This window comes from Eremomyces bilateralis (assembly GCF_010015585.1).
Source record: "Eremomyces bilateralis CBS 781.70 unplaced genomic scaffold P152scaffold_5, whole genome shotgun sequence".
NCBI classification, from domain to species: Eukaryota; Fungi; Ascomycota; class Dothideomycetes; order Eremomycetales; family Eremomycetaceae; genus Eremomyces; species Eremomyces bilateralis.
The window spans coordinates 582225-596884 of NW_022985071.1; the positions used below are offsets into that span (position 1 = coordinate 582225).

The 14660-nt window shown below is 50.0% G+C and overlaps 5 protein-coding genes and 1 non-coding gene across 6 annotated transcripts; 3 read left to right on the forward strand and 3 right to left on the reverse strand.

Moving 5' to 3' along the window:
* Positions 1-136: 136 nt before the first annotated feature.
* P152DRAFT_412998 (putative glutamine dependent NAD+ synthetase) lies at positions 137-2843 on the reverse strand. The gene is made up of 8 exons (XM_033676996.1): positions 2695-2843; positions 2540-2643; positions 2273-2481; positions 2207-2214; positions 2021-2152; positions 1377-1959; positions 1122-1326; positions 137-1069 (listed from the first exon to the last, which is right to left on the reverse strand). The coding sequence occupies exons 1-8, from the start codon at positions 2737-2739 to the stop codon at positions 223-225; spliced, it is 2133 nt and encodes a 710-aa protein (XP_033535941.1). The 5' UTR covers positions 2740-2843; the 3' UTR covers positions 137-222.
* A 2095-nt stretch (positions 2844-4938) lies between these two features.
* Positions 4939-5074, reverse strand: P152DRAFT_t25. Its single transcript has one exon. It is a non-coding gene; the product is annotated as a tRNA-OTHER (tRNA).
* Positions 5075-6468: 1394 nt separating this feature from the next.
* P152DRAFT_512701 (tRNA guanosine-2'-O-methyltransferase) lies at positions 6469-8571 on the forward strand. The gene is made up of 5 exons (XM_033682763.1): positions 6469-6615; positions 6753-7576; positions 7626-7831; positions 7880-8001; positions 8054-8571. The coding sequence occupies exons 1-5, from the start codon at positions 6502-6504 to the stop codon at positions 8075-8077; spliced, it is 1290 nt and encodes a 429-aa protein (XP_033535942.1). The 5' UTR covers positions 6469-6501; the 3' UTR covers positions 8078-8571.
* A 231-nt stretch (positions 8572-8802) lies between these two features.
* Positions 8803-11548, forward strand: P152DRAFT_413003 (calcium dependent mitochondrial carrier protein-like protein). Its single transcript, XM_033676997.1, has 9 exons — positions 8803-9152; positions 9212-9292; positions 9350-9557; positions 9661-10271; positions 10324-10385; positions 10435-10538; positions 10595-10627; positions 10679-11156; positions 11208-11548. Exons 1-9 carry the CDS (start codon positions 9020-9022, stop codon positions 11253-11255), a joined length of 1758 nt encoding a protein of 585 aa, XP_033535943.1. The 5' UTR covers positions 8803-9019; the 3' UTR covers positions 11256-11548.
* P152DRAFT_432126 (SNARE complex subunit) lies at positions 11433-12640 on the reverse strand. The gene is made up of 2 exons (XM_033677433.1): positions 12299-12640; positions 11433-12240 (listed from the first exon to the last, which is right to left on the reverse strand). Exons 1-2 carry the CDS (start codon positions 12487-12489, stop codon positions 11646-11648), a joined length of 786 nt encoding a protein of 261 aa, XP_033535944.1. The 5' UTR covers positions 12490-12640; the 3' UTR covers positions 11433-11645.
* A 692-nt stretch (positions 12641-13332) lies between these two features.
* Positions 13333-14530, forward strand: P152DRAFT_375271 (uncharacterized protein; the record flags this gene model as incomplete). The annotated part of the gene is made up of 2 exons (XM_033675600.1): positions 13333-13794; positions 13844-14530. Coding segments are annotated over 2 exons (1149 nt in total), but the record flags the coding sequence as incomplete, so codon positions are not given.
* Positions 14531-14660: the final 130 nt, after the last annotated feature.

A 14660-nucleotide genomic window follows, 5' to 3' on the forward strand; every position in this document is an offset into this window, starting at 1 on the left:
GTTTCAGTGGCATGGTGAAATGGTGTTATGGGAGCCAACCACAGATCAATTTAACGAAAGCTCAGAAACGAGCTCTCGTGGATCGTGTATCATTTTATGCGAATATCAATAGGTGCAATCACATATTATCGAACCTATCGTATTGATTGCGCACGTTTTGATTTCTATAATAGCGAAATACAACCGTTCTTCTGATTTTGGCCCAGTGCATCCACTTCCATTTCAGGCACCTGGCTTCTTCCCCCTTGTCCTCTGAATCTTCTCCAGCTCCTCATCAATCTTCTTAAAACTCCAGGAATCCCAAAACGAAGGGTAGAGGAACGGCCGCAGATCAAACCGATTGTCGTCTGGGGAATAGTCATTGCAGTGCAGTGCTGGCGTGAGCGTCGTCATCTTATGCCGATTGATGGCATAGTAATGGAAGAAACGCTTCACCTTCTCCGCCACCTGCTCCGGCTCGTACCGACCGCCCCATTCGTGGACCAGGCGCTGAAACATCCCGAAGGGACCGAGTTTGTGGACCTTTCGCAGGCGACCGAATTCGGTCAATTCACCGTACGTCATGCCCATGTCCGCCTCGTCTGACTGCACGTAGTTCTCTGTGATCGGCTCCAGTTCGGCGGTGGGTGTGGCTGTTAAGAAATCATGCAGGACAGGAATGCCGAAGCTCGTCTCCGCCCATGCCATGAAGCGCTTGAGGTCACTCTTATCGATGCCACCGATCGGATTGATATCAGCGGACGAGCAGTCGTACTTTGTGAGATACCCACGGAGCGACTCTCCAACGTTCGCACTCCCTAGGACGAGGAGACTACCCCCTCCAGGACGGTTCCGAGTGGTCGGGAGGATCTGAGCGAATTCGTATGCCGTTACCATCCGCGATCGGGCCTGGATATTTTGTAACATAATGTTCTCGGCGGATGATCCGCCCTCGACCTTGAATTTCGGTTCGAAGTTGAGGGCGTTTACCACCAGGTTTCTTTGCGCTTCGTAGACTTGGTCGATGTCAAGATCGACGTGGTATGAGCCAATGGCATCGGATAGATCCTTGGCTCTCTGTCTCGTCTCCCTATATAAGAAGTTAGCAAAAGTGAAAAGATGGGGACACCGGCTCGACATACTCCGAACTTTGCTTAGACATGCCCATATATACAGTGTGGAAGAGCTGATTGCACAGCTCTTGCGGTGTCTCAGGCAGTTTGTCGGAATATCTTGCAACTCGCTTGACGTCCGCAATAACTTGCTCTTCCCCAGCCCTGATCGCATCCATGACAAGACTACACATGCCATAGACCATCGTTGATGTAGAGGCTGAATCAATCCCGCCTACCTTAATTTAGTGAAATACTCCGAACCACTTAAGGGGCATTGCGTACCTGATAGAGGACAAAGGTATCCCGCCGCACCACATCTCCTCAAATAATCCCACAGATAGCACCCGCCGACATATGCAATCTCTTCTTCAGGAGCGTGAAACCTTGGTTCAATCGCCGGACTTGGTCCAAGGCTGACATCCAGATCCGCCTGCTCAGAACTGAGCTCGAAGGGCGTCTCGATTCTATGATACTTCCTAGTCGACGTCGCTGCCTGCATGGCACGGGAGATGGTTGCCCGATTTGCGCGGACATCCTCAAGCTCAACGGTAGCGGTGATGACTTCTACATCTTTAAGGGAGAATTGCGACGCCTGCGCAACAACGTCGCCGTTGATGAAGATCATGGCACATCCATCGTAATACAGACGGTCTCCATCGCATCCTCTTTGGTTGGCGTACAGGTAGACTCCGCCGCTCTTCCTCGTGGCTTCTTGGATAAGCTGAAGTCTCTGGTTCAGCTTGCGGAGTGTGAAATGGGAGCCACTGCTGTTAGTGATGATCTCTACGCCATCCAAGCACATGGGAATGTGAGGAGCATCTGGAGTGAAGAGCTCCTCACAGGTCTCTGCACCGAAGCAGGTATCCTGGTAGGTCGGTGTCAGCAAGATGACTCCGTCTGCGCCTTCGAACTGAACATAGTCTTACTGGCGTTGAGATTACAGCGTCGCCGAAGAGGACATGAGTCTCTCCTTGTAGCTTCTGGATTCGCCGCGGCAAGTAATATTGCTCATACTCTTGGGGCCTGAGCCAAGGGGTAAAGTGCCGCATCTCCCGATACTGAACAACCTAATTAATCTTTTTGGTCGTCAAACTCCCTGAATCAAGACCTACGTTTCCATCTGCATAGCAATCATTAGCAGGTATTTTCTGCTTCCATTCCAACACCTCTTCACATACCGTTTGCAAGGACCATCTTTGGCCGAATGAAGAGGATCTTTCCATTCAGACAGATGATTCGACAGTTATACCGAACGTTCCGGTGCTGGACTGGCATGCCAATGTCGAGCAGGATATCGAAGCAAGACTTGTCCTGGAGGATACACTCCATCTGCTCCCAGCAATGCAGATAGAGGTCCTGTTCCAACAGGTGGTCGAGGCAGCCATATCTGAAGGACATCAGTGGACGAATCTCCAGGCATGGAATCATTCAGCAAGTTGCCATACCCGCAGACCTCCAGCTCAGGTCCAACACGTAGCCTTGCATTCCTGCTTTTGGCCTCTTGAATACTCTGGATGATTCTTTGCCGATTCCCTTCAAAGTCAAGAGCCTATTTCTGATATGAGTGTGGTTGTAACGTGAAAGAAAGTGGCTTACACACCCATTGATTCAGATTGCAAGTCGCTACTGTCACAAGGTGGCCCATGACGCTGAATGGTATGCTTCTTCAACAGGAATTTTATTTCTTTGTCAGTAGTGGTTTATGAAAAGGGTTGGAATCTTCATGATGAGCTCATGTAATCAGTTATATGAAATTAATAAGGGTGGTGTGTGACAAACGGAAGGGATGTACCCAGTTTGCACAGCTCGTATTCCACCCGAATCGGCCCGGACACACCGAATGGGTAGCAGGTATGGGGGTGTATATATAGCACTTCCCGCAAAACAATAGCAATTGCTCCCTCCCCTCCAAACCAGTCGCTCTAGTGAACTGGTAAATTGAATTATCGAGTACAGTCAACCACCGCTATAACGATTACCGCTACAGCGATATTCGCGTTATAGCGATAAGATTCCCTGCACGGTTTCTCAATCAATGCTGCCAAGAAAATTCATTTTAGCGATATCCGCGATATAACGATTGGATTCGCCTGTACGGATTCAATCGTTATAGCGAAGGTTGACTGTATTCCATACGGAGAAACCGTTTCAAAAATTAGATACATTCTAAGTTAACCTGTTCTGATTTCCAAGCTTATCTAAGTGCCGAAGTACCAGTAGGTGTGTCAATGTCATAGAGTCGGTCTTAGTGCCGAATCCTAGGCAGGGTGAATGGGCAAGTGCCCAACTATGGGCTGGCTCACATCACCGTGTCGGAACAAGCACCGAACGAGTCACAATTCTGTACGATGGTCGTTGTAGCAACCGCGGAGCGCAACTTACAAGGCGCCACCAGTAAATGAACGATCTCGTACCTAGAAATCAATCGCCTTTCCCATGTTACTAGGCCGCCGCTGCCGGTACGGCAAGCGCCACCCTCACGAACAATGCCAACATTTTCAAACACCAAGAGTGTTATCCTCATGTCGGATTGACCATCCAAGGCCAGAATCATGCTCTCAAATTTGGTCTCCAAAATTTTTCATGATAAATTAGTGAATTTTACATTCCCCGTTAGCGGTGCAGGCTCGCTCTGCAAGTCCCTGGTCGGTTAACGCTGTCGAAATATTTACTTGGGAATTATAAGCGACGGAGCACTATCTAGACGCTTGTTCTGACTGAGGGTTGCATGCCCAGCTCCACCACTATGCCTAGGCTTTGACTGCGACAACACCCGCAGGGCCCAGAGCACATCAACTTTGATTAGAAGAGCAATCAGTATAGGCACTATCCTTTCAACTATCGTCAGGTGCCTTGACAATAGTAACGGGTGCAGAATGCGAGCCCCCTTCCTGTAGAAGTTTTGACGTTGTTGATCCCAGCTGTATGCAGTTCCTGACCGTTCTTGGCATGCCCTGTGGGTGAGAAATTGCAATCGAGAGTACTTGCGAACAAAATGGCCATCGCGGAGGAACAAACCCTTTGGAACATGGGAAGTTTTGCAAGCTGAAATGATCGCCGTTTAAGACTCACACTGACTGTAAGGACAATATTGACCTAGCAAGGATGCTTTTTGTGATTTAATGGATATGGAGACGCTTCTACATACGCGGACTCTCTCTCTCCATCTATAATTTATGACGGCACGAGGGTTCCACATCTTCTGTGAACATTGGTGCACGAAGGAAGGACATGCCAGGAGCAACAACTCCAGCGGTTGCCCTCGAATCCCATGTCTGGTGGGACCTAATCTGGGTATTCTGGGCGGTGCCCATGTACTACTGGTTTCAAGTGTCATGAATTCATGATGGAATTGTCGACTAATAGCACAATATGCTTAATATATACGTATACCGCAAGATCTAATCTGAGGATCGTTCAAAACTGGCGAAGTGAGATTACAACTTACAAATAATAAACGGTCAGGAGTCAGAACTTGGTTTGTTTCCACCGGTTTTGAACAGCTTTCAGATCGTGCGGTATGAGATCAACCCAGACAGACTTTTACGGACGTGGAAGGTATTTTTCACTGGTAGAATGATATATCTTTGGACGAAAAGTAGGAGAATTGATCTATCATTGCGTAGAAAACTTAGGCTGCCTTGGCAAACTGAACCAAATCGGGTTGACAAAAAAAGGTTGAAGATTAGAAAATGAAAAGTATTCGAGAGATTTTCTTCCATAAGTGATGATATAAGTCCTCAATTAAGTACATTTCATAATTCATTCAGGACAGTAAACCCCGCCATACCCCTCATGAGATCCATATACCCTGAAAAACGATAAAAAAAAATAAAAAATTCAATGCCTCAATTCGGAGTTGAACCGAAGACCTTTGCATTTCTAGAGATACTAGTCTGTGATGTTTATTAGTGTCCATTTTATTCGTCTGCAGCTTGGGAGGAACATACGCAACGCTCTACCAACTGAGCTATTGAGGCAGTTGTCGGAACGATTTCCGCCAATGACTCCAGGTTCCCATTTCGATAGGTTTTTGCGTGAGTGGGGGTTTAACGAGAGCATGGCTTTCAGTTAATGACCCACCCACCCCATGAGACCTGTGTCGTCCAGGTGTTTGCTAAATCAATCATGAACTGCCTGGGGCATATTCCTCGGGCTTTGGAGTGTTTAAACTCCAGGAGTCGCCCCGCTCCGAAGATGGACCCCGAGCGATTTTCAGGAGAGAAATACGGAAAACCCTAAAGCCCTAATGGCCTTCTCGGGAAAAATTACGGAAACGCGGGTGTCTGCAGATGCCCCTATGTCTAAGTTAGGCCAATGCTAATGATGTATTCAACGAACGAATTCCGTATCACGGTGGTGGTATTCCGCCGGATTTGGATAGGCCATGCTTCGGGGAGCAGCTGCAATTGCGTCAGCGACCAGTAGTACCAGACAGGATTGTGATATCAGCGTTCGATCCCCCTGTTGCAGCAACATGCACCTTTGAATTGGCACACTCCGGTCTCAGTAACGGGAGGCAGTTTGGTCCAGACCATCCTCAGGGTCGTCGTTGACTTCGACGATGAAGTACAGAGTAGTCCGTGGCCGAAAGCTGCGAAATCCGCCATTTCTTTCACATTCTACCCTTCTAGCTTGCTAGATGTGATCAAGGTCTCAATGGCTTATTATCCAAAGATATTTTGCAGGCGCTTCTAGCCTCAGTCCTCAGAGCATGTTACAGGCTTACAGCTCTCTGATCCATCGGTGGTGTTTTGACGTGACTGTACTTGAAATGACTCGAAAAAACACCGTTGACAATAAGACAGCAAGTGACTTTGCAAAACCCGGTGGCATCACATAAGTTCGTCACCAGCAAGGTTGGCGGTTAAGGGACTTCGGGCAGTGGATTCAAGATAAATGCAGCTGAGTAGGTCATATTTGATATTATGTAGTTAAAAACATTGTGAAGGCTACGGGAGCTAACGCTTCGATAACTGAATCAATAATACGCTAGCTGATACATATCGATTATCAAACCCCCTGAAACTAAGCAAGCATCTGGTGGTGATGTGTTGAAATCACTAGCTTGAAAGCAACTTCACAAAGCGAACGTGACGGCAATCTGTGTACTGCTGATTTATGCGACAGAAATCAGAAATGCAGAATAGAATATCCTAACGATCAGATGGTGCCCCCCAAAAGCTTGAGTGGCTGGTGTGCTGGTCTTGTCCAGTTCGAGTTTCTAGAAGTCCTTGATGGTGCGTTTAACGATCAGTAGAGAAGACCAAATTTGATTGGTGCAGGTACCAAAGTCTCCAACAGCACTCGGAGAATTTACTACAATGAATTTGCCCCGACACTTCTTCTTCTAGATGACATATTTCTAGTCGATGGAAAAACTGAGAAGCAATAATACAGAGTCACCATGGAATATCTAATAAGGTCGGCTCAACAGCACGAAGACTTTCGTGAAGCAGAGATCAAGGCTCTTGCAACTCTTCATGGTTTCGACGTGGAGATTCTCTCCTATAGCAACGAGGTATGTGTTTGAAGTCTTTATGCCCCTCTATAAATGGTTTTTACCTGTCTAGTCGATTCGTTGATGCGGGTGAAAGTCCTTGAATGAATGAGACGCCGAATGTCCTTCCTAAACAAATATTTACAAGTCTCAAACAGTCACCCTACTGCGTCGTCCGCCTCCCATCAGACGATGCAGCGAAGCTCCTCATTGAAAGAAGCATCCTAGCATGTGCTATATACCGTCTCTGGGGCCAAGGCAGCGACTACGATAGTCTACACGAAGATCTCCGTTCCAGGACCGAGTCAGAATGGTCCAAGTACAAAGTCAGCTCCTTCTGGTTCCAAATCAAAACCTTCCAATCCAAACGGTCGGCAACAGCCCGACAGGATATCGTGGAGTCATTCAGTTACTTGCCCTTTGATGGCCCAATAACGCCCCAGAACCCGGATGTGGAATTTTGCGTTTGCGAATACTTCGACAAGGGCACCTTGACTCCAAAACAGATATACATGGGCCGACTGATTGGCAACAGCTGTCGCGATGTCATCAATGTATATGACCTCAAAAAGCGAAGTTATATCAGTACGACATCTATGGACGCAGAACTAGCCCTCGTCACGGCCAATCTTGCATTGGCTGGTCCAAATAAGTTGATGTATGACCCCTTCGTCGGCACAGCCGGGTTCCCCATCGCCTGCGCACACTTTGGATGCATCGTCCTTGGTAGCGATATAGACGGTCGCTGCATCCGTGGCAAGGGTGAGAAGGATGTTCTATCCAACTTCCGACAGTATGGGATAGCCGGGCGGTGGTTGGATGGGTTCACAGCGGACCTAACCAACACTCCCTTACGAAAACGAAGATTCCTGGACGCAATCGTATGCGATCCGCCCTATGGTGTCCGCGAGGGTCTAAAAGTCCTGGGCTCGAAACGGGGGCCGGTAGAGGAGGTATATATCGACGGAAAGTCTGCTTACAAGTACGTATATCAGGGATACAGGGACCAGTCAAGGCTAACATGAATGAAGACAGGCGGATTACGTGCCACCGAAGAAGCAGTACAGCTTTACTGCGATGTTGAGAGACATTCTCCAGTTCGGAGCCGACACTCTCGTGGACAATGGGCGCGTAGTGCTCTGGATGCCCACTGCCAACGATGCGGACGTCGAGCTGCCGTTCCCCCAGAACCCATATCTCGAGCTCGTTAGCGTCAGTGTACAAGAATTCAACAAATGTAAGTCGAGTACATAGAGATCTGTAATCCTTTATCTGACCTTCATAGGGTCCCGAAGATTATTAGTCTATCGCCGGTTGCCGAGCGTGGAGGTTGACGCCGCAGCCATTTCTGCTTACAACCATCAAGCTGGCCACACGGCAGATGAACTCAATGACTTTCGCCGCAAGGTATGCGCTGCATAGTTATTTATGGTTGCTCTATTATGCTAATTGTAACTAGTACTTCCAGGGTTTCAAGTCTTGAACCTGCCAGTGCCCATCAGCGAGATCTCTCTCACAAATTGGGGGACTGTCCAGAATGATGCCCACCTATAGTGTTCTTTTCGAGAACTATTTAAAATTCCTCTCACTACTGCATCAATGCTATGAGGCCATACGGGTAGCCGGGCTTCTGACGATGGAGGCTAGGGGCAACTCTAGAGAGATAAGTCCGCGAGCACAAGGAGTGCGATAGGATGGAGCCATCTCAAATGACAAGTGTCAAGGAGTGCGATTGTGGGACTGTCGCATCGGTCTCTGCACTTCGCCATGAGCTCCAGGTTGATAGGCAATCCTTATTCATCAGATGAGGATTTCCGTTCGCTCTAGGCATTTGGAAACGATGATCCACTCGAAGAGACAGAAAGATTAGTTGTCTTTCATGTTAGATAGACATAGCTACTGGTACACTTCCCACGAAAAGAGTACCTAGTGATACCCGAGCAATCCCCACTATAGGGTCCAATATCAGTTTGTAAGATCACGGATGCCCTCACTGGCTCACGGGCTGACTCCCTTAATTTCTGGTTGGAAACTCGTACTGAAGCCTGAAAATGGTGTTGACTGTTGACTGTTGACTGTTGGCTGTTGAGTGCTTGTTGACAAATGAAGAGATCTTTGTTGGTGCGGTCGTGCGGCCCTGGTTTCTTGGCAGACGTGTTGCTTGGACTTCATTTTAGACGGGGTCGAAAGCGGAGCTGGCTGGATGGAATTCAAGTTCTGTTACCACTATCCAATATACACTTCCACGGTATTCCGATGAATGATTTGGATGAGCCGATGAATTCGGATGTCGTGGACATCCTCGAGCCCGCAGTATCGTTCGTGCATTACGCCGAAACCCATCGTCATCCTTTCCAGCCACTGCCCACATCGACAGCGGATTCGAGTTATGAATGTCCCAAGATAACAATCGTCGGTCAAGCCCATGATGAGGAACGTAGAGTCTTCGAATGCACAAGATGCACGTCTGGAGAGATTGTGGGACTCACTGAATCCCAACGGTCGGAGCTCTCTTGACCTGGAAGGGTTGAGAATAGGTTTGAGGCGGATTGATCACCGTACGTTTCGCACAATCCAATCTGTGGCGATTCGGCTAACCACGCAATTCCTCCTGTAGCTCTTAAAGATGCGGACCATGTCCTCGGAGATGTTATGAAGGATGTCGACGCAGATGGCGACGGTCGAATCCAATATCCCGGTTCGTAAACAACCGCAGACGAAGACGATGCCTCGACGACTAATGCTCCTGGAACAGAATTCCACGCCTTCATGAAGCGGACGGAGAAAGATTTGTGGGATCTTTTCATAAGCATCGACCATAATTCGGACGGCAAGATCGATAAGAATGAATTGCGACAAGCCGCTGAAAGTGCCGGCTTGCATCTCTCGAATACCAAACTCGACCAATTCTTTCGAGAGGTTGACACAAACAGCGACGGAGTAATCAACTTCCAGGAATGGCGGTAAGTGCCTGATTTCACGTTTCACTTCACTTGTGTCCCAATGTAGCGCATGGGGATCCATGTGGGTGCTGTTGATGACCGGACTGATCGTGATAATTCACAGAGACTTCCTATTATTTCTCCCCTCCGACTCACCGAACCTGCGCTCTGTTATGTCGTACTTCTCGTCCACCGTTAAAGTCAACCCAGAAGGCGATGTACAAATCAGCGACTGGGCTATGCACTCTCTAGGTACTATATCTGCATTTCTTAAACCTGCTTTCGGTTCCCTTCTCCTCCTCGCCAACGTCGGGCAAACCCATCTCTCCCGGACTGCCTCTGCCGCCACGCAACCCCACCACTTTGATCGATTATCACACGAAATCGACAGCGATATGGCCGCCCTAATCGAAGACGAAGTGCACAATCTCATCGTCGACCTGCCACCGGCTTTGGAGCACCCTAGCACGGCATCGTTGAAATCATGGCTGATCGCATGTGTGCCCACTCCAGGCTACTTCGTGGCCGGTGGCATTGCAGGTATCGTCTCACGAACATCGACGGCTCCTCTCGATCGCTTGAAGGTCTATCTGATTGCTAAGACCACGGTCTCCCCAACGATCGAAGCGGCCAAATCCGGATCACTCCGCGCGACGTTGCGCAACGCATGGAGGCCCCTTGCGGAGGCGTCGAAGGAGCTTTGGGCCGCTGGTGGAATTCGCAGTCTCTTCGCTGGTAGGTCATTATCCTGTGGCGCGCAATATGCCTTCTAACCCTAGTTCACTAGGCAATGGCATCAACGTGGTCAAGATCATGCCCGAGTCAGCCATCAAGTTTGGCGCATACGAGGTAAACATCAACAATGACGCTACATTTTCCGATGCTTACCTACTTAAAGGCCACGAAACGTACTCTAGCGAGGTTGCAAGGTCTTCATGATCCCACTCAACTAGGATCAGGATCTCAATTCACAGCTGGTGGCATTGCTGGCATGGTTTCTCAGTATGTTTACGTCTATCGTTATTTCACATCTTTACTTAGCAACCTAACAACCATAGATTTGCGATTTATCCACTGGATACTCTCAAATTGTAAGTACACTTCTTCCGCAAGTCCGAACACCCCTGATAATTCTCCCATAGCCGCATGCAGTGTGAGACCGTCGCCGGAGGACTTCGCGGGAACAAACTCATCTTCGCGACCGCGAAGAAGATGTGGGTGCAAAACGGGTTCCGCGCCTTCTATCGCGGTCTCCCGATGGGACTCGGTGGAATGTTCCCCTACGCCGCTATCGACCTCGGGACGTTCGAATACCTGAAGCGACGCATCATCGCACGAAATGCACGCGTGTATAAATGTTGTCGCACCGACAAAGCCGCGCAACCGGGCCCGTTCTCGACTGCGCTCATCGGGGGGGTCAGCGGAGCGAGCGGAGCGAGCATCGTCTACCCGCTCAATGTGCTTCGCACGCGGCTGCAAAGCCAGGGGACGGTGCTGCATCCGAGGACATACAAAGGCATTGTCGACGTGACGCGGCAAACGATAGAGGGCGAAGGGCTGAGAGGGTTGTACCGAGGCCTCGCCCCAAATCTATTCAAAGTTGTCCCGGCAGTTTCGATTGTAAGTCCATGTCTATCATCCTTTGTATCCATTGTACTGACTTACCCTTAGACATATGTCGTATATGAGCAATCCAAAGTGATGCTCGATTTAGATTAAGGAAGGTTGAGGCCTTCCATAGAAGGCACAAGATCTTATGCCCCCGAGGCAAAGGAAGCACGCTCGATACAACTTGCCCCTTGACACGAGGTCTTACATTAAGATACCACAGCAGGCATTGGGTTGGCGTTCTGGTTTGGATCCCGCCGGCTTTGGGATGTATAAGCTTAGCAAGGCGTACCGGTTTCGGAAGGGGACTACATGCGACATGCGTAGACATTACGAGCAACGCGAGATCAACCACAACGGCTCAATTTGCGATTAAAAAATCAAATGCTAAATCCTTTCGGCTCATTTCCATCACTAATAATCATGCCAAGATGAAACGCCTCCGATGGGCGTCCGTCTACGTAACCACAACGCCATGCAAATGCCATATGAAAAGGATCATCACTTCAGGATTACTATCAACAGAATGAGAATGACGATCAGCAGAATGATAATCGTCATGCTCCAGTTGTCCCGCGCCGCCCTCCCGATCTTGTTCACCCGCGTTTTCGCTCGGTCCAGCTGCGATTGATGGCGGTCGGTCCGCTCGTCCACATCGTCGAGCAGCAGCGCCTGATTGTCGAGCTCATCGCCGATCTGGATGCTCAAGTCCCGCTGCCGACCGATCGACTCGCCTAACGCATCGAGCTGCGTATCCTGCTCGCGGAGGACTTGTGAATGATATTGGTGGATCTGCTGGTTGTTCAGGTGCGATTGATCCGGTGATTCGTCATCGGGGTCATCACGGTACGGGAATAAGGCGTTTCGATCCTCGTCTTCGGGGTTGTCGGTGAATCGGACGGATTTGGACAGGGTGGCATTGCGCCCAGATTGTGGGACGGGGCTCTTTGATGCCCTCTGTGCGGCGGAGAAGTCGGATTGGAGAGAGGGGTCATTTGGGGTCGTCAGCGCCTTGTCGGAGCCGTCGCCGGTCTCGAATTGGGCCGATAAGTCCCTATACTGTGTTTGCAGTCGGAATAGTTGGTCGCGCAGATCTCTGGACACTCGATTAATACTCCGAAACAATTAATGCATCCGTAAATGTTGCGACTTACGAATCCTCGGACTCCGCCAGGTGTGTCTCGATCGCATCCAATCCCGCCTTGAGTGAATCTAAGGACCGGGATATCTGCCCATCCTGAGAGTTAGGTGATAGGTTCAGTGATACGGCTCTCTGTCTTTCTAGGAGTGATAGTTTTATGTGATCCGCGAGGAGAAATAGTTGTGAGGGGTTGGAGGATGTCATTGTGACAGACTGTATGTGAGGGGAGAGGGTGACTGGAGGAGATAGGCGTCGCCGGCTCGCCGCGGTGGTCGAGATCTCAGGGTTATATCTAAATCATGAGGCGGTAATGCCGTTCTAGCCTTTCGAGGTTTGAGAACTGTGTAGACTTCGCTGTATCCTGTTTGATTCACCGGCTCATTGAATCCATACTGTACTGTAACTTGAAACGTTGCCTGCTGGTGGAGAGTCCCAACTGCTCCAGCGGATGATGAAGCAGGTGTGGCGCATGCAGATATTATCCACGTGACTATTGTCATGGATGTGAGATTAACATATATAGTATCACATGACTCTTCAACGATTGAAGCCAAAGGCCGGGCCTGGATGAAGTCGGGCTCAGCGCAAGTATAGCCGACGTCACGTGGTAGATGAGTTGGTGGGGGAGCCCATACAGTGGTCATTCCATCTCCACCTCCACCTCCACACCTCCATCTCTATCACCAGCTCGCTCTTAATCTCCCTTCCTCGCCCTTTTCATCAACTTGAGCGAATATCCGCCCATATAAGCCCATGGACCACCCTCTCCGGAGCCAGAACTGAGAACCGACCATCCACGCGAAGAATCCGAACATGTCCGCCCATCAACCGCGGCGAGCCCGGTCCATTACCGCTCGTCGTCCCGCCGATCGGATGCGACCCAGCGCTGAGGAACATCTTGATGGAGCTCGGCCTCCTGTATCTCTGAACGACCTGATGAGAGAGACGCTAGGAGCCCCGCCACATGCTACAACAACTGAGCTCTTGTCACAATTCGCTCGAGATGCCGACCCTCCACCGCCGCCATCCAAGGTCGATTACGGCCTCCTCGAGTATGTTTCGCCGGTGGACAGCAATCTTATTTGCGCGATATGCCAGTGTCCTTTCAACCAGCCCATGCAACTGGTATGCGATCACACCTTCTGCAACGATTGTCTCAAACAATGTTTCAAGAATCAAGAAGGGACAACACGCATATGTCCGGCGTGTCGAGGACCGATTGAAATCCTGAATTTTAAATCGAAGACAAGGAAATCACCGAGATATGTCATACAAATGCTGGACGATTTGTTAGTGAGGTGCCCCAACAGCAAAGCGGGCTGCGAAAGCCATGTCAAACGAGGCGAAATCGAAGATCACGTCGACAAATACTGTGACTACAGTGTCCTGGAATGCTCGGATGACGAGTGTACTCAAGGGATATGGAGGAAATATTCGGAGCAGGGATGCTTGCATTTCATGACCATGTGCGAAGATTGCGGTGAATCAATGATGCAAAAGGACATCTTTGTATGGCTGATCGACAATCCCCGCCGACGTGGTTGCTAATGAGGAGTAGGAACATCAGGAAAAGACTTGCCTGAAGCGATTTATTCGTTGCCAGCATTGTTCCGATGAGCTAGCGAAGCCACACCTCAAGCAACATTTGGCATCGATTTGCCCTATGGTACCTGCACGATGCACAGGCCAGCCATTTGGGTGCCCATTCGAGGGGACTCGCGCCACCGTCAATGCGCATGTGATCTCATGTGTGATCGCAACCATGGCTCCATATCTTTCGACCCAGAAAGCTGCGTTCGAAGAACAAGACAAGGCCAACAAAGTGCTGCAAAGGAAGCTGGACCTGTTCGAAGGAGGCTTGACCGCGATGCAGAACATCCTCTACTCCGACAACCCGCCGACCGCGGCATCGTCTGCATCGCGAGCTGCCGAAACGTCCATCGATACCCCTATGACAGAGACCGGAGCCATGGCCGTCGACATTCCCAACCGCCATTCCCAACAAGGCATGTCTACCGGCACCCCTCCCTTCGATACCCCCATCTCCCACCTCCTCTCCCTCCACGAGTCCCTCCGCGAGGAACTGTCCCGGTTGGAAAACACCATCGCCGAACTCGACTCGCGCACCACGGTCATGATCCTAAACGAGGGCCAGCGCTCGAAAGACGAGATGACCCACGCGAACGCCGCCATCAACTCCATGCGGATGCAGCTGCATTGGCTCATGAGCACGCGGCTGCAACAGAACCAACGACAGCCGCCGGGAGGGGGAGGAGGGGGGCCGGCGGGAGAGGGATCGAGTAGGAATACGAGTAGTGGGTTAGCCCTGGACCCCGAAAGTGGTGAGCAGCCACGGTATGAGTTTGGGCGGCAGG

What these genes read in the sequence shown, in the direction of transcription:
- P152DRAFT_412998 (XM_033676996.1), bottom strand. Translation starts at nt 2,739, where the DNA reads ATGGGCCACCTTGTGACAGTAGCGACTTGCAATCTGAATCAATGG. An exon ending in ACGCTGTAATCTCAACGCCA is followed by an intron (nt 1,960 to 2,020) that starts GTAAGACTATGT and finishes CCGACCTACCAG; the next exon opens with GATACCTGCTTCGGTGCAGA. An exon ending in ATACCTTTGTCCTCTATCAG is followed by an intron (nt 1,327 to 1,376) that starts GTACGCAATGCC and finishes AAATTAAGGTAG; the next exon opens with GCGGGATTGATTCAGCCTCT.
- P152DRAFT_512701 (XM_033682763.1), top strand. Translation starts at nt 6,502, where the DNA reads ATGGAATATCTAATAAGGTCGGCTCAACAGCACGAAGACTTTCGTGAA. An exon ending in TTCTCTCCTATAGCAACGAG is followed by an intron (nt 6,616 to 6,752) that starts GTATGTGTTTGA and finishes AGTCTCAAACAG; the next exon opens with TCACCCTACTGCGTCGTCCG. An exon ending in GACGGAAAGTCTGCTTACAA is followed by an intron (nt 7,577 to 7,625) that starts GTACGTATATCA and finishes ACATGAATGAAG; the next exon opens with ACAGGCGGATTACGTGCCAC.
- P152DRAFT_413003 (XM_033676997.1), top strand. Translation starts at nt 9,020, where the DNA reads ATGATGAGGAACGTAGAGTCTTCGAATGCACAAGATGCACGTCTGGAG. An exon ending in TTTGAGGCGGATTGATCACC is followed by an intron (nt 9,153 to 9,211) that starts GTACGTTTCGCA and finishes TTCCTCCTGTAG; the next exon opens with CTCTTAAAGATGCGGACCAT. An exon ending in AATTCGCAGTCTCTTCGCTG is followed by an intron (nt 10,272 to 10,323) that starts GTAGGTCATTAT and finishes CTAGTTCACTAG; the next exon opens with GCAATGGCATCAACGTGGTC.
- P152DRAFT_432126 (XM_033677433.1), bottom strand. Translation starts at nt 12,489, where the DNA reads ATGACATCCTCCAACCCCTCACAACTATTTCTCCTCGCGGATCACATA. An exon ending in CTGGCGGAGTCCGAGGATTC is followed by an intron (nt 12,241 to 12,298) that starts GTAAGTCGCAAC and finishes TCGAGTGTCCAG; the next exon opens with AGATCTGCGCGACCAACTAT.